Here is a 22,224-nt window from a genome sequence, read left to right as displayed (position 1 = left end):
AGTTAAGTTTGCTTGGCTATATGACAACGGTGTCGACAAAGGTAACCGTGCATCTAATGGACATAAGTCACCTAGTGTGACTAGTGGCTCTGCATTTCAAGGCTCCTAGAAACGTAAAGGACCTTACCAAAATTTTGATCAAGTTAAGAAACCTAAGGGACCACCCCGCTTCTAAAAGTCCTCAGATTACAAGAAGGTTAAGCAAGAGAAATGTTGTTCCTTTCACTTCGAGATAAGTGTCCTAAGTTGAAAAAGGGAAGATGAGATCGAATGATAGGAAAAGAAAAGGGTCTTCGAAAGGATATACACACTATAAAGGTGTTACCCCTTGGGAAGTTTTGAGAGGTTACTAATCAAGTCATAATTCTTGAACAGACAGGAACTTTAATAGTTTTTTACTTCCACCGTTTTGGTGCTCAGAGTAAATGATTTTAATACTATACTACAGAATAGTGGCTGATCACCCTAAAACTTTTGATAGGGAGGAAATGTGGGACATCTACACCAGTTACTAGCAGTTGAAGCAGGCGCTCAGGTAACCCCTGTATATCTATGATATGAAAGCTTAGTTTCTTGTGTCAAGCGATATCAGTCTATTGACATATTTCTGTTTTACCTTGCAGGTACTGTATGTAGGGGACCATATCTATGGTGATATTCTACGGAGCAAGAAAGAACTGGGTACTTGTTTGCCTCTATGAGGGGATTTTTCTTAAATAGCACAAGTTCTGGATAGCTGCAGAGGAAGAAATAATGCTGTTGATATACTTTGTTCCTCAGTAAACTGGACCAATGTACACTGTGCTGAGCAGGTTGGAGGACCATGCTTGTAGTGCCAGAACTTGAAAAGGAGTTGGAATTATTTTATCAGACAGTGGGTATAAGAAAGGTAACAAGCAGTTATTATTGATGGTGGGTAACAATATAGCTTTGGAATTCCTTTCATTTGTTTCATTTTCAGAGATTATTATGGTTTTTGGCATTACTAAAATTATTGCTTACATGAAAGTATAGAAAGTGAAGAGACATGCATCTTAGAGATTAATGGACTCATTGTTTGCATCATCTACGTAGCTGTGCAGGAATTCAGGTTGCTAAGATGGCAGCGTGAGAGACTTGATGACAAGATACAACAGTTGGATTGGGCTCTAAGGTATATCACGTGTTTGATCTACTTGATCTTAGGTTTTTCGGTCACATTCATATGCAAAAGATTTTTTTGGGGACTTCTCTTCTAGTGGAAGAATTTAGTAATGTATTATGGCACACCTGTCTTGGCCCTTTGTTCCACTTGTTTGTCTGGGAAATAGGTAGATGCAAGCCATTGTTTTTGTAGTCAAGACTTTGATGTATTTTTGTGGTCAACCAGGTTTGACTCACACTCAATTGAAGAATGCGAGAAAATACGCTCTGAAATAGATGCACTACAGGTGCAATTTTTAATGTGGTTGAATTTGCACCTTTATTCTGTAAAATGGAAATGCCAATGCTGTTAAGGGGATATACATGCCCATGCTAATCAAAACCCTGACTGTTTTTTATTGTGAAAAATTTAAGGTTGAAAGAGATAAGGTTAGAGAGTTGCATCGTCAAGCTCAAAGAGTATGCCACCTAAAGGTGCAGTCTGCATTTCCCTTGCTGTTTCGTGCTACATTGTTTGCGTTTGTGCCTACATGACATTTTATTTCCATTTTAGTTGGATCTCTGCTAGTACAGATTGTAGTACTTTTTTAGTAACAGGGATTCCTGCTACAGTGTTTGTGTTTATGCCTACATGACGTTTTATTTCCACTTAAGATGCATCTCTGCTACTTCGGATTGTAGTGCTTGAGTAATAGGGGAACACAGATGGAGGATATTGTGAGCGTTGATGAAAACGGCCTGCTAGAGGCAACAGATCAGGATGGGACCATAATCAGAGGCCTCCCCACAAAGGGAGCAGTTAGAACGCTTGGTTTCTCTTGAGACAAAGGAGTTTTTCGATCTTCCACCAGATATGGTGCCACAAGACATAGGGTGGCTCCTTTGGCACAAGTTCAGACAACTTCAAGGCCAAGCCTAGGGATCCCTCTTGCCTCCGCCCCTCCTGCTGACCCATTTCTCTTCCACCCTTCTGACAGCTTCCGCTGCCCTCCTCCAAACAAGCTAACTTCTCCATTTTCTCACTCCTCCTTATCGGTTGTTATCACCCTCGTCACTTAATTTCCTTACAGGTCTCATCATCCCCTCGCCTCCATCCCCCCTGAGCCCACCCCATAGTTTTAGGCCCCTTCATTGCCCCCTCACCCTTCCCTAGAGCCCAACCTATGCCTCATTGGACTCTCCATCAAACAACATATAGAAGTTTTGGCACTTTGATGGATGGTTCACTTATTGGCCCATTTGCCCCTCTTTTTTGCCTCTCATATGGACAGTCATATGTGCACTTTTTTGTAGAGACAGCCGTGTATTTCTCTATTGATACTCTCAGCTTAGACACCCGCCTTGAGTTTGAACACCTGCTTTAGAGGTACCACCTCTTAGCTTTTATTGTATTTGGTTTTTTTCAGTCTCATTGATGCTTCTGTCTTTTGAAGACCTTAACAAGCTTTCTTTCTTTCTCTAGGTCCTGGCCTGGCATCGTCCCCAAATTCAACCCCTCTCTTTCATTTTATACGGTGCAAGACCTGCCTAGGCGAGCCACTCCCACCAAAGTTTTTGCGCATAGGACTGTGGAGCTACCCAGTGGTACTGGAGGAGTACCCCCTCACCTTTGAGATCTTGGTTTTGATTTTGCAATTCCTAAAAAGGAGCACCATTGGAGCAGTGGGCCAAAAAGGAGCACCATTGGAGCAGTGGGCCATTCTAGGGATTCAATTGTGTGGCCACAAGATGGAGCAGTGAATCCGAGTTCTCTTCGCCTTATGTTGAAGGTCAAAATGTAGGAGATGTTGGAGGAGTATCTGGGACTAGATGGGTTAGGAACTTTAGCTACTAGCACATGGTCAAAGTGCCACCTTCCAAATTGCTTCCCTAGAAATAGGCATGGTTGTCGATGTGCAATGTCAATGATTTGTTTATAGAGGAGCGAGAAGCTTAGCCAAGTGATACATTGGCCTTTGAACCATTATGCGGTCAAAGTGGGAGTCTCAATCTCTTTCTTGATATCTTGGATGCTCAAGTATGCGTGGGTGTGTGGATTTGTATGTATGAGACATATATTTATACTATGGTTACACCCACCATTGGATGTTTACAATGCCGATGGGGATGTCATAGTAGCTAGTCCCTACTATGCATGATGGAGTTTATGATTTTCAATCTTGTGAGTGATTGTCATGAGATTGAAATTGCACTATGTGTTGTGTTTTTAGAGGATCAGTTTGGGCATGTTCAGTTCATTTAGATATACCTTGGACTCTCAAGGTGGATTTGGCACCAATGATGCCTCGTGCACAAAATCACATGGATTTGGATTACTCTCCCTCTAAGCCTTCAACGTCCACTTGCTTAGAAGTGGCCATGTAGGCTTGCAGTAGTTGCCAGGGCCTTGTTTGCCATCCCTCGTCTTCTCCATGAGTAGGACACTAGTGAGTTGGAATGTGCACAATTTCCACGATCGGCATGCTAGCAGCCATGCTACTCGATTTCATAGTAGGAACTATAGAGAACATTTTGAATGTCTTTGGAATGTGAAGGAGAATGAAAATTTAAAATTCCGATGCCTTCTAAAGTTTGAATGTCTTTCGAATAAGAGGGAGAATACTTTTGGTGTCTTTGCCTATCTCAAAATGCTTGAATTCATCCGCTCCAGATAAGGCATTGCTTTTGAATTCTTTATCTTTCTCGATACCAATGAACTCATCCACTCCTGATAAGATATCACTTCTATACTTGCATCCATTGAAATCATCCATGTTTGAAGGGACAAATCTTGGCTCATTGGCATATTCTTAAGTCCTTTGAAATTGTAGTATACCTTATCTTTATCATTGAAAACCACATGTCCTATTTTAATCTTCAAAAAATTGCATGCTCCATCTCAAATCTTTTCCTTCCTCATAATAGAGACCATCCAATGATGCTGCGTTATCATCCATACCATCATTGAACAAATAAAACTCCATTGAATAGGTGAGGAAACTAATTGACAATTTACATTGATCCAACTATTAAGTATGGAAAAAAACCTACAAGTGCTAGCTCGGAGCAGAATATATCATGCATGGCATGAATAAAAAAGCCACCCAGAATGGGTCAATAGAAAACCTCAGTACAAATTGGAAAGAAACCTCAGTACAAACTCGAAAGAGACCAAGGAAGAGGCTGAAAGTGCCACCTCGGTCCTACTATAGACTCGGAGAAGAAAGGAGAGCACCTCCATTCCCTAAGAAAAATATCCCGCCTAGCAGCAGCTGCCCGGGAGGAACCTTGCATGGTATGTATGGTGTTAGTCCAAATACTGGCCATGCTGTGAGAGGGAGGGAACTAAGATCCATCCAATCCCCTCTGTGCATCTGGCTCTCATATATCCGCGCTAGCCAAGCCAAGCCACTGAACCCCAGGTCATATAGAAACGGGAAGGAGCAAAGGTACACTAGCAATCCCCTTCCAAATAACCCTAGCCTTGGTGGGGGGGGAAAAAAACCCTTGCCTATCTGCAGTCCCATAAGCAACGATGAATCGACTCCTTAGAAAACCTACGGTGGCGGCAAGGATAAGTGGAATCTGGCCCGAACGTGGGCCTCCATAGGTGCACTGCAATCCCTCCGTGATTAGATAGGCAAAAGAATAGAGTGATTTTTCAAGGGATTCCAAAGTCTCCTGCGAAAGACTCTCGGCAAGTCAGCAGAAATTATAACAAAAGAAGGGGAGACTCTTCTCTTGGTGTCCTGCATCAATCCATTTCACTCTCCGGGATCCCACTGTAAAAACTTAATGGGGACCCCTCCATATAGCCAAATCCTCCAAGAACCCAAGAGAGTAAGACATGGGTTCAGATCTGGGTGCCACTCTGAATCCTTTCCGTGCTCCACATATCCTATGATTGTGACAGGCTGAAAGGAATGCCCAAGAGAATGTCATATGAAGGTTTACACAACCTGCCATCTGACTGAACATTAAAGACAACGGCATCCTGGTGTGCTCCTTGAAAGGCTATGACCTGAAGTGGAATGCCTATCCTTGAGAAAGCCCCCATCCAAGTAGAACAAACAACCAGCCTGTCATCTGTATCTACCCAATTCTCGGATTAGGCTGCATCGATTACTGAATCCTCCATGCACTTCCTTTGAGATGCTTATCATTTGCTGTTTATGATCCTTTAGAAGCATTTTGAAAGCTTTTTGGGATCCTTTAGAGGAGATAGGGCCTCTCTCCCATCTAGACTGTTGCATATAATGGGACTGGCCAAGTGGTCTGCCATGCTCGTCAAGTATCCTATCATTCCACAAGACAAGCTTCCTATTAATCTCTTTGAAAGCAGTTGGGAGAACTCTCAAAAAAGTATTTCTGAATCCAAGCTTTTAGAATAGCAGCCATAAGAGGAGAGGAAGGACATCTGAGGTGGGCTGAAGGAAAAATCCACCCGGTGCTGTCTACCCAGTCTCCATCTGAGGAGGAAGGAGTACATGACTGTATACATCAAATAAAGAAGTCTTTCCAAGGCTCTTGCCTATGCATAAGTTTTCTTACCACAAACTTGCAAAGTAAGGCCCTACACTACAAGTCTGGGTCATGATATTAAGACTTCCTAAGCCACTTTGGCTCTCGTGTCTGCGGTGCCATCTAGCCCACTCTACAAAAAGTTCCTTACAGGCCTCTTGGGCTGACTAATGCAATCCGAGAAATGCACCCACACAAGCAAACATGCCACGCTATGGTCAGTAAAATTTGGTTAACAATTACCATCTTGGAGGCCAGATCCAATTTGGATGAACTCCAATTATAGAGTTTTCTCCTAATGCTCTCCAACACTGGAGTAATTGAGGTGAAGAAGAGATACCCATACCAACTTGGCTTCCTAAATATCTGATGGTAACACCCCTTTGAATCCAGCAAATCCAAAATCAACCTCCTCGTCAATAATCCAAAAGCCATTGGATTTGTTCCAATTAATGAGCAGACCACTTACAGTGCCAAAACAAATCCAAGGCTGCCTTGAAAGAAATGAGATTTTGAGGAGTGGCATCCAAAAAACAACAGGGTCCAAAAAACAACAGGGTCATCCGCCAACTCACAATCTAGGAGTTCCTCATTATCTCTCAGGGAAGTCTTGCTAGCACTTAGCCTTGGTATGAGCCTTGCAAGTCAGGTCAACTCTATGAGTTGACTTCTCTGGTCAACTATATGGTTGACTTGGGGGCCATATAGGCCACCCTTTGTATTTTCTTATTATCCATTTGAGCAGTACTACATTTTGCTCCAGCTTGTTGTTTGCTTCCCGCACTCCACTCCCGTTCCATTGCTTCCTGCACCCAACAGTGGTATTAGAGCAGGTTCTCTTGCTCCTACCTGCCTTCCCTCGTGCTCTTCCATTGCTCCTACCTGACGTTTTACTCCAGCTCAGTCCAGTGCCTCATTTCATCACCAGAAACCTGTTTTTTGAGCAAAAAAACAGTCCAACGACTGTTTTTTGACTTTTGAGGTCGGATTTCAATGTTTTTTGAAATTTCTAAACTGCCCGCATACAAACAACCTTGTCCCGCACCATATCGGCCAGGAATTTTTTGTCCGTACAATTGTACAGATGGCCATACGCCCATATGGACCTGTAGTGACACGTGCGCGATGCTGCCAGGAATCCATACAACTTGTCAGAAGTTGATTTCGAGCATTTTTGAATAGTTTTGGAGGTTTTTTGCTCAGATCTGGACTCTTTACAGTCGTTCAGGCCTTCCTCCAAGTGCTCCAACATGCTCTAGCATCATTTGGTTGGGATGCTCTCCCTCTTGACTCAGGTCTGCCTGGTATAGTTGGATTTGAAGCTTTTCACCCTCTTTTATGTCACGTTTGCACACATTGCAGTGACATTGAGGTGATTTTGCTTTAGAGATTGGGGCTTTGTGTCACATTTGCAGATTTTGCAGTGACATTTGCTCCTTTGGTCACATTTTGGAGCTTTTGCAATATTTGCCCTATTTTGACTTCATTTCCACTCCGACACTGGGGATTTTGGATCTATTGCTGACAGATTGCATGATATTTTTAGGTTTGCAGGTTATTTTGTCACATTTGCTTTATTTCAGCAAAATTTGGGGCTTTTGGTCATTTGCCCTAAATTTGATAGTTTTGCCCTTCTAGAAAGTGGGGGTTTTGTCAATTTTGTTGAAATTCGCAGTGACATTGGATTGGTACAACCAATTTTGGGCATTTGGTAGACATTGACATGCAGGAACATTGACATTGTCTTGGAATTGCAGCACATTGAATCACATTTGCAACTTGCAGGCACAATTTGGGACTTTTTCCAATTTCCTCTTAGATTTTGGGGCTTTTGCCAGATTTGTTGTCCATTGCAATGACATTTGCTTTATTCACCTCAATTTGGGTATATTATGCATTTGCCCCTTGATTTGGGCTTGTTGTCTTGTCAGATTTGAGCACGCAGCCTCCATCTGGGACATTTAGAGCTCAATTGATCATTGGATACATTTGCGGACATTTGCCCCTTGTTTTGGGCTGATATTTTTGCAAGACAAGTATCTTTGGTAGGGGGGTCCTTTGACTAGACAAATATTGTTTTGCAGGTCATATTTTTGGGGACAGCACGTGCATTAAGCTAATTGTTTGAGCAGTCAATTTTTGGTTTGTCACTGCCTGACATTTGTTGTTATTTTTGGACAGCCAGCTCATTTTGCAAGCGAAAGCCTTGAGGCTACTCTTGAGTGCACATTTTTCCTTCAGGATTTATTTTTGCCATGGGAAGCAACGATTGGATGGGCATGCTCTCAGCTTAGGACAAGCTCGATGGACCCAATTTTCCCATGTGGTCATACATGGTGAAACATTTGCTGGTTGCCAAAAAATTTTGGGGCATTGTCTCAGGATCGGATCTTCGACCTTCCTCTGTGGCATCCACGTCTGATATTACTACAGCTGGTGCAACTGCTACAACCACTTCTGGATCTACTACCACCGCTGGTGCAGCTGTTACAGCCACCTCTGGATCTACTACTACTCCAGCCACACCTCCTACACCTGAACATGCCAGATGGGGTGGTAGAGATGCCAAAGCACATTCTATCATTGCTTTTTCAGTCAAGAGACATATCATTCCTCACATTTGGTCTTGCAAAACATCAAAGGCTGTGTGGGACATCTTGGCTCACTTTACCAGGTTCGCAATGAGGCACGTGTTGCTTTCTTACGCGGCACTTGGAGAATGTCAAAATGGAAGAGGGGGACAGCATGGATTCATACATCACAAAAATCAAGGATTTTCAAGAGCAGCTCATTAATTAGGATGAAATTATTTCAGTTGCTCAGGTAGTGTCTACGACACTCAATGGACTTCTTGAGTCCTACCAGGGGTTTGCTACTACATTGAGGTTGGTTGCCATGGGCAATCCCAACACTTATACTTTTGACAAGCTTGTTTCCGTTCTCTTGCAGAAAGAGCAGAGTCGCACAAATCGTGCTCCTTCGCAAATTGCAAATCAGGATTTTGTCGCTAATCACAAAAATAAGGGAAAGAACGGGCAAAATTACAGCAAACCCAAGCCTTCTGGATCTACTGCTGGACACTCATCTAATTCTGCCCCGTCTGATGCAAAGAAGAAAAACAGCAAACGTAATTATTGCCCGAAGCCAGGACATGACATTTCTGAATGTGGCACGCGCATCGCTTCTGAAAAGAAAAAGCAGCAAAAGGGACTTGCTGTCACTACTATTGCTGCTGCCCCATATCATGGTCATGAGGCAGCAAACATTGCTCACCATGAGTGGGCTTTCACCGTGACATGCGAGTACCATCCAGAGAAGCATGCTACAACCTTGTCTGTCTTAGATTCTAAGTCTGATTGGTGCTTCGACAGTGGTGCTTCTAAGCACATCACTTCTTGCAGATCACTCTTTTAGACATTGGGGGCTGCTCCACATGGTGGCACATTTTCAAAAAAGAGACTTCTATTAAGTAAGAAAGAAACCCGCTAGAGCAAGCTCTGTGCGGAAATACACCATGCTAAGCATGTAATAAAGAACACCTCAGAGGAATGAGGTAGAAAGAAACCAAGGCTGAGGCTGAAAATGCCATCTCAACCCTGTAGAAGTCTCAGCAAAGAAGGGAGAGTCTCTCCAATCTCTGAGAAAAGTAACTCTCCTTGAGGAGGCTGCTCGAGATGATCCCTGCATGGTCGCCCAAATGGCCATCAGAGTGTGTATCGTATTTGTCCAAGCACTGGCCAAGATCTGAGAAGGGTGAACATGGTGGCACATTGACATGTGCCAACAATGCATCATATCCCGTGAAAGGGATTGGCCAGCTCGAGGTCACTTCAGTTTCATGTGATACGATCACGCTCATGGACGTTTGTTTGTCCCAGGTATCAAAAAGAATCTCATCTCCATTGCAACCATGTCGTTGAATGGCTTTCGGGTTCTCTTTGATGGTTATCGATGTGCCGTGTATGACAACCGGTACGATGACATTATAGTACTTACTGGGTCACTTTCTTCTGGGCTATATCATCTTGATGTTTATGACGAACAACCTGCTATAAAGGCAAATTTGGTGGCTGAATCTGTAATTTCAGATTCCCACTTATGGCATGTGAGGTTGGGTCACCTCAACTAGAGAAGCTTGGTTAAAGTGCATTCACAAAACATGGTGGTTGCTCTCCCACCGATGCATGCACTGGTTAAACCTGTTTGTGAGGGATGCTTGTTGGGCAAAATGCACCGTTTCTCATTTACAAAGGATGGGACAGTTGTTGGTGCATCCAGGAAGCTTCACCTTGTGGATGTGTGCGGGCCGATGCGGACAGCATCTTTTGGGGCCTTTGTGGATGACTACACTAGATTTGCTGGGATATATGGCATGAAGGCCAAATCTGATGTGTTCCCATGCTTCAAACATTGGCTTGCCATGGCTCAAAATGAATAAGGGAACAAGCTCCTTACTCTATGCAATGACAGGGGGGAGAGTACATGTCCCATGAATTCTCTGATTTTTTGGCAGCTCAGGTTATCATTCATCAATGTACAGTGCCTTATACTCCGCATCATAACGGGCTGGCAGAGAGAGAAAATTGGTGAAAGATGGAAATAGGCAGGTGCATGCTCAAAGGACAATGTACAGTGCCTTATACTCCGCATCATAACGGGCTGGCAGAGAGATAAAATTGGTGAAAGATGGAAATAGGCAGGTGCATGCTCAAAGGAAAGTCTCTGCCAAATAAGTTTTGGTTGGATGCTGTCATGTGCTCCAACTATGCGCTCAATCAGGCACCCACAAAGGCATTGAAGACTATCACACCTTATGAGGCATGGCACGGTCGCAAACCTGAAATTTCTCATATGCGGGTTTTTGGGTCATTGGCTTATGCTCATGTACCATCTGAGTTGAGGCACAAGTTTGAAGGCAAAGCTGTAAAATGCATATTCATTGGTTATAGCGCGGAGAGCAAGGGATACAAGTTGTATCAGCCCAGCACGAGCAAGGTCATTGTCAGTGGGGATGTTTTATTCGCTGAAAATGTGCCTTTACCTTGGCTGGAATGCAAAAAACAGCCTACTGTTGATTCCTCAAAATGTCTTTGATACATTGTTGCCTCTCTTTCATTCGCCCACAGATCTAGAGCAGCCAGTGCAGAGTGTTGTGCCATACACTTCTACCAGTGCACATCCTCCTCCAATAGTTCCTGCTCAGCCTGATATGCCTTTAGTTGATGATCATGCTCTTGAGCAGGCAGTTGCGCAGGAGAGTGCTGTCATTAAACAGAAAAAATAAGTCCTGAGATGGATTTTGGACACACTTAGGGACAGCAAACAAGCTGAGCCTTTGCCATCCCGCACTAGAGGTGTGCATAAACAAATAAATGACAACTATATGGCTAAAGCTTTGGTTGCTACTGCTCGCAATGAGAAACCTTTATGTCACAAGGATGCCTTTGACAGCAAGGAATGGATGGATGCCATGAAGGCTGAGCTTGAATCCATTCATGCCAACAACACTTGGGAGTTGTGCTACTTGCTAGCAGGCAAGCGTGCCATTGGCACAAAGTAGGTCTACAAGGTGAAAAGGAAAGCTGATGGCAATGTTGACTGCGTCAAAGCCCACTTGGTTGCAAAGGGATATGCACAGCAACACGGCATTGACTTTGAGGCCTTTGCTCCCACCTCACGCATTACTACTATTAGGTGTGTTATTACTATGGTATCTCATCAGCATTGGGAGGTTCATCAAGTGGACATCAAGACTGCCTTCCTTCATGGTGATCTTCAGGTTGAGGTCTATGTGTCTGAGGGGAGGGGTTCCTATCCTTCCGGAGGTGTTACCGGAGGCCAAAGGCCGTTGGCGTGAGAAGCATGAGTGTTGCAATGCTCTAATGCAATGGATCGCGCAGAGTGCACCGTGCAGTGGTGTGCGAGTGCCGTATGCTATACTGCAATGAACAATGGCGTACGAGTGCACTATGCTAAATGACAATCACCTGAGAACTCCACAACATAAGCAGAATAAGGAAATCTCGTCATACACTAGTGAACAATCCCCATATCGGGAAGAGACAAGAAAAATGAGAAAGTGACCAAGATGGCCAAAGTACATATCACTGGACCAGTGTCTCTAGGTCACAAGTTGCAAGTCACAAGAACACACAAGTCTATCCCCATAGTAGACAGAGGGTACACACAAGTCTCTCCACACTCTCTCCTTGGCAAGCTCGTAGCTCCAGCCTCTCTCTCTCCTCACACTCTCCTTTCTCCCGCTCCAGTGCCGAACGTTGGATGCTCAATGCTGAATGTCCAATTCTGAATGTACAGTGCTTAATGCCCCCCCCCCCCCCCCCCCCCTTCTCCACCTTCGCCTTCATCCTCATCCCCTGCCTTGGAGGGTCCCTTCTTCGCTGAGGATCTCCCCCTTTCTTCCCATTGGTCATCCTCTTATCTCCTTAGTTGTTGAGGACAGCGGTTGCGCCGCTGGCTCTCTTGATGGCTACTGTAACTTCGTGACTCCCTGACTCGCCAGCCTCTTCTAGTCAGGATGGTGTAGATTCTCCATGTGGAGGTAAGCTGGATCACTGCACCACTGAACCACTATGTAACTGTAAATACTCTTGACTGCTCCATGTGCTAAGCTCACTCTCCATGTGCACAGCTCTCGATGAGATCGCCTTGGGCATGATACTCCTGGTTGACCTGTGGTTGACATGTGTCGAATTGTGGTTGACATGTGTCAACCTGTGGTTGACATTTATTGACGCATGGTTGCCTCGGATAGTACTCCTGGATGAACCCATGTGATCAACTCCTCATGTCGTGTGGTTGACCTGTGTTTACACATGGTCAACACCTGTCGTCATGTGGTCAACATCTGTCGTCATGTGGTCAAGGTTGTTTCTGTTGTAACAGTTTCCCCTGTTACTATCATTCACCATCTCGGTGAATAGAAATGGAGGAGGGAACCCGTCAAAAGAAAAAATAACTTACAAACCATTGATATGGTGATGGAGTAGGAAAAGAAAATGGTACAGACCACGTGGCTGGCCGTCGAGTAGTTCCAAAATTTGTATTTAATTGAAACTGGGAAATAAAGTGCTGCTTGATAAGGGACAGCATGGAAAATTGTAAAAAAACAGAGTACATCTTGAGATAAAACACCCTGATATTTACATGGAGAGCCAATCAGCCTGACAAAAATCTAACAGTGCAAAAAAAAACCAAAAACCCATGTATCAAATTATTGAGGGAGGTCATCAGTAGCCTTCTCCTCTGCCTTCTCCTCTTCCGCCTTGATATGTAGCTCTATGGCCTTTTGCTCACCATCACCCATCTGCTCTGCCCCAATCATATGTAGCTCTAGATGGTGTGTTTCCTCCTCAGCCTCAATCATGTCCATCACGTTTCTCAGATTTTCATATTTGGTTTTATACCGGTGGTATCGCCAGTAGTAATGATCCTTTTGCCCTTGCAAGGTGGACTGGGAAGTTTGGAGGGTGGCCATTTGTGTCCGAAGGTCTGTGAATTCTTCCTCCATGGTTGAACGCTTCTTTTCCAATTCAGCCACTCTAGATTCTGATTTTTCTTGGGCAATCTCTGAGGAAGACAAGGACTCCTTTAACTGTGCGATCTCCTGTTGAAATATGGTCACCTGTGTGACATGTTGGCTTTGCAAAGTTGCCAGAGCTGTTGCATGCTGGCTGCGTATTGTTGTCATTTCTACTTCCCATTCCTGTTTGTGATTGTGGAGGCGATCCTCAAGGGCAGACCGCTGAATGTTCCAAGCGATGTCACGCTCGTGAATAGCTGAGTTGGTCTCTTTCTGCCACCTTTCCTCCTGTTGCCGAAGTGTCACCTCTGTGTTGCACTGCTGGGCTGTCTGAGCTCTCTCGAATTCTAACTTCAAATGTTGCTGCTGGGAGAGGAGCTTATGAGCATAACCTGTTGGAATTGAAGATTGCTGTCCGTAGCTACGTGAAAGTGCCATCCATGATACGCTGAGCAAGATGCAAGGACCTCTTCATCCAGGCGTACCTATCGCTGTAATTCATCCTGTCAGCCAAATTAATCACGTCCCCCGATTCCTCGAACATGTCCTCCGTAGATAGGTTGCCTGGACGTCGGGGCCCTCGAGGTCTTTCTGTTCTGTGGGAGGCATTCCTGCAAAGGAATTGTGAAGATTTGATTCAGATCCTCCTCTTCCCCACATACTGGTGAGCGTTTCCTGTGAAGAACAGATAGTAATTGGCTGTAATCTTCATTTTGTTTTTCCACAAGAGAAACATTTGAAAGCGGTGGGCCTGATGAAGCAGCTATGTAAGCTGTGAACATATCATTCTGATGAAGGGGTGGGCAATCCACAGACTCGGGCAAACTCCCTCCCCCAAATACCTCCTCTGATGCTGAAGTGGCTGATGGAGGATCTCCTGGGGAGGGGCTCCCACTCCGGGGTCTCTGCTCCTATGTTTGCCCTGTGGTGGTCGCGGTGGGGAGGCCGAAATGTGAAGTAATCCCTGAGAAGACAGCCCCTGAGAAAGCCCGTGGGAGTCAGGGCCCAGAGTAAGATTCATGTCCAACACATGGTCCAACACATGGTCAGAGGTCGCCTGAACTATGGTGATGACTGCATCGGTGAAAGTGGTGGCGAGGGAAGATGAAACAGCTGCAGTCCTTTGCAAAAATACACTTTTTGAGGAAGTCACTGGTACAACACCCGTCGTCACTGGTACAACAGGGGGTGGACCTGGTGCAATTAGACCCACTGAAACTCCAGAGATCCGTGGAGAAGCCTAGACAAGTGTGACTGATAGAGATGCAAGTCCGGGCATGTGGGCATTGGTGAAGTAATTGATGGAGATACGAGACATGGGGAACCTGTAATAGAATATACTGAAGAAGCTTGGGGGTAGATTGCATCAGGTTGCGCTCGCCGAGGTGCCCTCCTTGTCGAAAGAGGAGAGGAGGTAGTTCCTAGGGAAGTGACAGTGAAAGAGATGGAAGAGGGGGTGACAGGAGGGGAGAGGGATGACGAAGGGAGGCGACTTGTGACAATGGAAGGAGGGTTGGCCTTCCACTGGTGAAGTAAGAAGGTGAGGTTGGGCCCACAAGTACATGTATATGTTCCCCGGCGCTTGCGGACTGTGTTATGGAAGGTAGAGTAGAAGAGTGAGGCGAAATTGTAGGGAGTGACGGAGAGAATGGAGTCTAGGCCAGAATGGGTCGCCTTGGTGATGAAGAAGTGGCCCGTGGCAGAGTAGAAGTGAGTGAACAAATACCTCGCTAAAAGCGCCTCTCTATTGTTTCCCTCGAGAACCTTCTTGCACTCATGTCCCCGGTGATGAGGTTTATACATAGACAAGAAGGACAAGAATGTGAGTGAGTCGGTGTGAGGTGGCAAAAAGGGAAGTGTGGGAAGACGGAGATATGTGGATACGAGACTAGGAGTGAACATATGACGGGAATTCAAGAATCCAAATGTGTATGTTGCAAAGTCATATGATTGAATAAATGCAGTACACATTTGGACGTCCACCTGGCCGGAAGGGCCTGTCGAGACCCGGGAGAGGAGTGTGATAGATTGCCTGGAGAGCTGGGCCGAGTAAAGGGAGAGAGAGGAAGGAGTAAGTAGCCAGGAGGGGAGTGGTAGGAGAGCTAGAGGGAGGGGGCGGATGTAGAGCTATAGGGAGAGAGGGGTGACAGAGGTAGGGGGCGGGTAGAAGGAGGGGAGCGTAGGTAGGGGGTGGGTACCAGGACAGGGGAGAGGGAGTGACGTAGAGGTAGGGAGGGGGGTTGCGTTAAGGGAGGAGTGGCGCTGAGGGAGAGGGAGAGGGGGGGAGGGTTGCGTTGAGATGAGGGAGGAGTGGGAGGGGGGGTTGCGTTGAGGGAGAGGGAGGGGCGCAGAGGGGATGTGCGTAGAGGGGGGAAGGAGTGATGTTGAGGGAGAGGGAAGGGCATAGAGGGGAGGGGGGGGGCTGCTGCGATGAGGGAGGAGGGAGAAGGGGCTGTCGGAGAGGGTAGAGGGTAGGGGGAGGCTGCTGCGATGAGGGAGGAGGGAGAGGGGGGGTTGCGTTGAGAGAGAGGGAGGGTCGCAGAGGGGATGTGTGTAGAGGGGGGAAGGAGTGACGCTAAGGAAGAGGGAGGGGCGCAGAGGGGTGCGTAGGGGGGAGGGGGAGGCTGCTGCGATGAGGGAGAGGGAGAGGGGGCTGCCGGAGAGGGTAGAGGGTAGGGGGAGGCTGCTGCGATGAGGGAGGAGGGAGAGGGGGCTGCCAGAGAAAGAAAAGAAAGAAAGAAAGAAAGAAAGAAAGAAAGAAATTTTATTAGAGTCTTCAAAAGACCGATGGGTCTATGAGACTGAAAGAAAACCTGATACAAATCACAGTAAGGGTGGAGCTACTAAAATGAGCATCATCACCGATGCTGAATCCTAAGTCTGATCATACATAATCAAATACATCTGGGTATGACAATGAAAAGAAAAAAGACTAGAGCGGAGCGGAATCCTCTGTATGTCATGTCGCCCTAGCTGGTGCATAGCCGATGATGGGACGTTGACGTCCGTCAAGGGGTCCTGTGCGTCTCGGTCTCCTGGAGGAGGCTCAACATAAGACCAGAGCTATCGTGACTCTCGTGGGGCGTATCCAGGGTCTAAACAATGACGGGAGGTCCCCCAAAGTGATCTGTGTCCCCTCGATGTCTCGTGTGTCGTGTTGTGGTCGTTGGGTCAGGGTCTTTGTCACGTCTGCGGCTAGACACTGGACGATCAATGTCACTCGATGGGAAGAACTCTGTAATCTTGCTCTGAGAGGTGTCTGATGGTGTGGCCAAGCCCCATCGCCTGAGTAAGTACTCTCTGTGTCGGACCCCCTCGTGAATGAATGTCATGAGACATCTCTGATCTGAGTAGGCACGCGAGGAATCTAAAAAGGTGCGTGGAGCCATCTTTGAAGAGACAGTGGTAGTGCCCTCGGATCTCATAGTACACTGGGCACCTGAAAATAAAATGCTCCTCCAACTCAACCTCCTGACAGTCGCACAAGATGCATATGGATGCTCCCTAGGGATTCCCTCTGCTCTGCTGCTCTCTATGCAAAGGCGGTGTGATGATACCCAAAACTATCCGATGGAGATCTGTAGTGAGTGAGGCATATGAAGCTCAGTGTACCCCGGTGGTGTGATGAATCCCTCCGACAAAATATGAAGACAGTAATCTCTGTAGAAACTCAGCTTCAGTGGGAGCTCCCTCAACCAGGTCCTGAAGGTGTGTAGCTGTAGGAGATCCTCTCGAATGACCTGGTTGGTGTGTGGCCCGATCGGGATGGTGGGTGGGAGTATCGGAGGGGCATCTAAACTATACTGAAAAGGAGGTATCCTATCGATGTGAAACCCTAGTCTCACAAACCACCTGTGAGTCCGCGCATACCAGCATTGCTCGTCTCCCTCTGTTGCCAACCTCGTGGAGGAATCGAGAGCCAACCATGGTAATCTCTATCTCCCTGATGTGCAGTCCCCATATGATCTAACCCAGTGTAGATATGTGATGGTCTGAAAGGCTGCATCTAGCTGGAGTGGAGAAGCACCAAACTTGGCCTGAATGGGATGTGATGTGGTACAGATGGTTTCCCTCGGATCATCCGTGAGAACATGAGGATCTGCAGGCGCTCCACCCGTGTCCACTCTATCTCTGACATGTCAGGTCCCCAACAAGGGCTGCCATACATACCGACTGGTCGGACCAAGGAGTCGAAGAGAAGAGCCTTGGTCTGAGGGTCCTAAAAGTGGGAGTGGAAGCACTGTCTCTCTAGCCGAGCCAGTGAGGCGTATCCCCTACTTAGTCTGGGTGGCCTACATCGCTGGTCTCATCGTGAAGATCGGGCCGGAGAAGATGACCCCCAAGTAAGTGTATGAGGATACGATCTCAACTGGTGACCCACCGAAAGTAAAAGTAAACTGCTTTCGTTGCATGTTTGCTTGAGAGGTGTTAAAGATCATGACCTTGGTCTTGCCAAGGTTGACCTCCAAATCATGGGATAAACAAAAAGCCTGTAGTACATCCAGGTGTCGCTGGAGCTCCTCGGGTGTGGACGACAAGAGTGCCATGTCATCTGCATAAAGAAGAATCCTGATGATGATCCCGGTAAGTGAGCAACTGGTCCCTCTAGAAGCCCCCATGAAAGTCTCATGCTCATCGATGTAGAGGCCAAACAGGGTTGGTGATAAGGGGCAACCGTGTTTGACCCCTATGGTACTCAAGATCTCATCTGTCCAACTTGCGCCTGAGACGAGCTCAAGGTACTGTGTCAAAGGCTTTGCAAAAATCCACAAAGCAGCAATATACCCTCTCCTTCCGTGATCTGGCCTCCTCAATGACACTCCTAAGTATGAGTATGTGATCCAAAGTCCCATGGTCTCGCCTGAAACCGGCCTGACCCTTTGCTCTGAGCCCTCTCATCTCTGCGAACAGGCTGACCGACACATCCAATACTGTTGCATAGATCTTGGACATCACATGTCCAATCATGATAGTCCTGCAGTTACTCGGGTCCATGGGACCCCCTACCTTGTGGATGGGGGTGATGGTGTTGAGTGCCCAAGTGCGGGGGAAGCCAAGGCAAACAGCGTCATTGAATAGCTTTGCTAGGATCAGGGCTAACGTGTCAATCCCATATGCAATAAACTCAGTGCATAGCCCCTCGTGATTCTTAGCTCGGCCATTGTGTAGTTTCAATGTCGCGTCCTTGACTCCCCCTCTGGTGAACAACGTGCAAGTGGTGGGGTGAGGTGTGTGTATGAGATCTGGAGTAGGCTGATGTGGGACATCACAAAGATGGCGTGCATACGTGTGCCAAACTCTCATGTCGGTGAGGGGTGATGGAGACCTACGCTCAAGGAATTTCCGCCAAAAATCCTTAGAGTTGTTGCTGTACAAGATATTCAGCAGCTCCTCATTTCGACGAACAAATGCCTGCTTCTTCTGACGTACGAGATGTCGGTACTTGCGTACCGTGTCTGGTGTGTTCAGGGTGATATCTAGTTTCAAGTCAGAGTTGTTGACGATAAGCCTTGCACTCCGCAGCGTACCAATTGTTGCAGGGTACAGATCCAAGAGGTGGTGGTCTAGTGGACCGTGTGGTGTGGGGAAAGATTTGGAGGGCAGCCTTGTGGACTGTGCGACTAATCAGGGCGGCACGGTCCTCTATGAGTGGTATGTGATCAATGTAGGTTAGGAGTCTGTTTAGGCCTCTAGAGTAGGCAGCGGAGAGGCTATGATCAAAGTGTATGTCGTGGTAGGTGTCATGCTTCCTATGTGGTGTGTGTGGTGTGGCTAAGCGTGGGGTGGCGATAGTGAAGAATAGGTATGTGTGATCAGCTCCTGGAGGGAGTGGTGCTACGGTGAAGTCGGTGATACATGAGGAAGGTAGGGGATCCCATGATGTAATCTACTACACTAGTGCCCCCCCCCGTGTGGGAAGCAAGTAAAACCATCTGAGGAGGGCCATAGGTCAAGCCCCTTGTAGATGATGAGATCATGCATCCTACCCAGATCAAGGAGCGCGTGTCCATATGGTGTAACGTGTCGGTCCGATGAGATCCTGATTATACCTGCTCCGTCTAGGTCCATGTCTAGTAGCATGATAGAGTAATCTCGAAAGTCCAAGAGTGGTGCCTGGCGCATGCTCGTCCTAGCGTTGAAGTCCCCAACAAGGAGAACTTCCCCGCAGGCTGAAAGGTCTGGGATATCTTGATGTAAGGGTGCATATGGCGATGTCTCACCCTCCTCTTGTGCCACTCTGGCGAAGTGGGACGTGTTTGGCGAGAAGTAGCATATTGCTATGAAAAGGTCACGAGTGGTTGTGCGTTGAATTCGAATCCACATGAATTGGGAGTGTGCGTCCTTCCTCTCAATGGAGATGGCTCCAACGAGGAAGACCTGTACAATACTATGACCCTGCCTGATCCTCGAACTCCTCCTGTATCCCTTGTCTCATCCCTGAAGGCTGACTCCCATGTGTAGCCACTGACTATCGGTAGTGGACGCTCTGGGCTCTGGTGTGTTTTGTGTAAAAGACTATGTCTCGTCCTATGTAAGATTCCGATAAGTTCCCTGGGTCTGACCATAAGGTACCATTATAGTCCAAATGGTGCAAGCTAGGGTCTCGGAAACTTGAGTCTCATAGGCCCTGTTGGGGTAAAGGCACTGGCCACCCTTGTAACAGTATTTTTCTAGTACTACTAAGTACACTAAGTACACATTGTACTTAGGTACTTAGTGGCCCTAGTCTTATCCATATATATACTAGTGTGTGTACTTGGGGAGGTACCACTCATTCTTTTATCCCCACCCACTGGTGTGTGACTACTCTGAGTGTGTCTCTCTACTCCCTACTCCATCTCTCCCTCACACTCTCCATCAACTGGTATCAGAGCCAACGGGCTCTCTCCCTTTGCTTCCACTCCCTCTCTCCCTAGCCTACCCCTACCGTACGGACAAGTCCGTACGGCCGTACATCGTCCGTACAGCCGTACGGACGGATCGCGACAGCCAACGGCTGCAAGGCGGGATCTCAAGCAAGCGATAGCCAGGCCAAGGCGAGGCGCGGGCGTGGTAGCTGCGGCGTAGCTGGAGCGGCTGCAAGCGATGGCGCGGACGGCGTAGCTGGAGCTGCTGAAAGGCGGGAGCGCGGGCGGCTCAGCCAACGCGTGGCTGCACGACGCAGCCAAAGGCTGCAACGGCGAGGGCGCAAGCGCCAGGCCACGGTTGTATTGGCGAGGGCGCAAGCGCAGGCCACGGCTTCAACGGCGTGGAGGTCGCAGGCCACGGCTTCATTGGGCGTGACCAGGACACGCAAAGGCGTGGCTGCAGCGGCGGCTGCAAGATCGTGAATAGCGCGGCTGCATCGGTGCGGTTGCCAGAGGCGGAGGTCAAGAGAACATTGGGCGCCTCTCGTCCAGATTCGCGATAACCCCGCCCTCGAGATCCGCCATAGAGCGTAAGGCGCGCTGGAAGCGGGGCTCCATGGCAGCGACGAACTCATCGGAGAATCCGATGCGGTTGACGTCGACGTAGAGGCCAAGGTCCCGAAGTATCGCCTATTGAGGGGACACCGAAAACAAGCAGTCAGTGACAAGTACAGCCAGCACAGATCTGTACTTGATACTTGCAGTGTATGCATTGTCAGATTCGCAGTGTGTATGCTTGACACTTTGGCAGAGGTTTATGCTTTTGTCAGTGTGTACCCGCACATGCCTTGTGAGCAGTAGCAGTTGATGTCATTTACTGTGTTAATGCACGGAATGTGCAGCCAATTCAAGGGGCTTTTGATGCTATTATGCTTGGGACAAATGCTTTAGTTTGTTGCTGCAAGTACATCCACATTTGGTACAGATTTGGTCGATTTTGACCAAGTTTGACTTTAGTCAAATTTGGGGCTTTTGTAGCCTGACCAAAAATCTGTCAACTGGGAGCACTCTACATGCATCAGGCTATCTCGTAACGCACTACTATGCTTTGAAAGTGCAAATTTGACTTACAGTTTTTTTTTGGTCAAAGGTCAATCTTTTAATTGGGGTCAAATCTCTTAAAGCCTTACGATCTGACAATGGTGGAGAGTACTTGTCCAAAGAATTTCAAGAATTCTGTGAGGCAAAGGGTATCCAAAGGGTTTTGTCTGCACCATATGATCCTCCACAGAATGGTACAGCTGAAAAAATGTTCAGAACCATTCAAGAGAAAGTCAGATCCATGTTGTCACATGCTGCATTGCCCCACACATTTTGGGCTGAAGCTGTAAAGACAGCTGTGCACCTTATTAACAGGTCACCAAACAAGAGACTATGTGGTGGTGTGCCTGAACAAGCATGGACGGGCAAGCCTCCGTCTTACAAACACCTACGGGTCTTCGGTTGTGTCGCGTATGTGCATGTACGCAGGGAGGACAGAACTAAACTGGATCCAAAGTCTCTTAAATGCATATTCCTAGGTTACGGTGACAAAGGTGAGATGGGCTACAGGATTTGGGATCCCAAGAACAGAAAACTTATACGCAGCAATGATGTCGTGTTTGATGAAACCATCATGTTCAAGGAACCTGTTGTACAGCAGGAACCTTTAAAAGTAACTATTGATGATGACAGGCATCATGGGCAACACAGACAGGCTGTAAATCAGCCACAACAGCAGCATAATCAGCCATTAAATGATGCTGCAGCAGATCCTAATGGACAGCCAGTTATGGCAGAAAACATCCCAATGGATGAGGCACAGTTAGGTGATCTTCCTGACATGCAAATGCAGCCAGGAATCATGGAACAGCCACCTTCTCTGGGTGATGAACAGGCTGGACAGCCAGCTCAAGATGATGGTCTTTGGGTTAGAAGGTCAACCAGACAGACGCGGCAGCCAGAAAGATTTGTTCCAGGCATTGATTATTTGATGCTCACTGATTGTGGAGAGCCTTCATGCTACAAAGAGGCTAGGCAGAGGGCAGACAAGGTTCAATGGGATCTTGCTATGAAGTCTGAAATGGACAGTCTTCACAAGAATGGCACTTGGGAATTGGTACCCTTGCCTACTGGTAAAAAGGTACTGCC

General features: G+C 47.1%; 1 protein-coding gene across 1 annotated transcript in view; it reads left to right on the top strand.

The window, feature by feature from the left end:
• The window catches only part of LOC147895207 (uncharacterized), a 115,630-nt gene that overhangs the window by 84,212 nt on the left and 9,194 nt on the right, over positions 1-22,224 (top strand). Inside the window, exons 12-17 of the mRNA XM_087383564.1 lie at positions 482-535; positions 624-681; positions 813-889; positions 1,083-1,153; positions 1,370-1,430; positions 1,558-1,617. Of these exons, the coding sequence (XP_087239690.1) occupies positions 482-535; positions 624-681; positions 813-889; positions 1,083-1,153; positions 1,370-1,430; positions 1,558-1,617 (381 nt within the window). The remainder of the gene's footprint in view (positions 1-481; positions 536-623; positions 682-812; positions 890-1,082; positions 1,154-1,369; positions 1,431-1,557; positions 1,618-22,224) is intronic.

Source organism: Dipteris shenzhenensis, chromosome 13 (genome assembly GCF_047967505.1).
Source record: "Dipteris shenzhenensis isolate YYH24624 ecotype China chromosome 13, Dip_SZ_1.0, whole genome shotgun sequence".
NCBI classification, from domain to species: Eukaryota; Viridiplantae; Streptophyta; class Polypodiopsida; order Gleicheniales; family Dipteridaceae; genus Dipteris; species Dipteris shenzhenensis.
The sequence above is the reverse complement of the archived record's forward strand: the minus strand, read 5'-3'. Positions and strand labels throughout refer to the sequence as shown.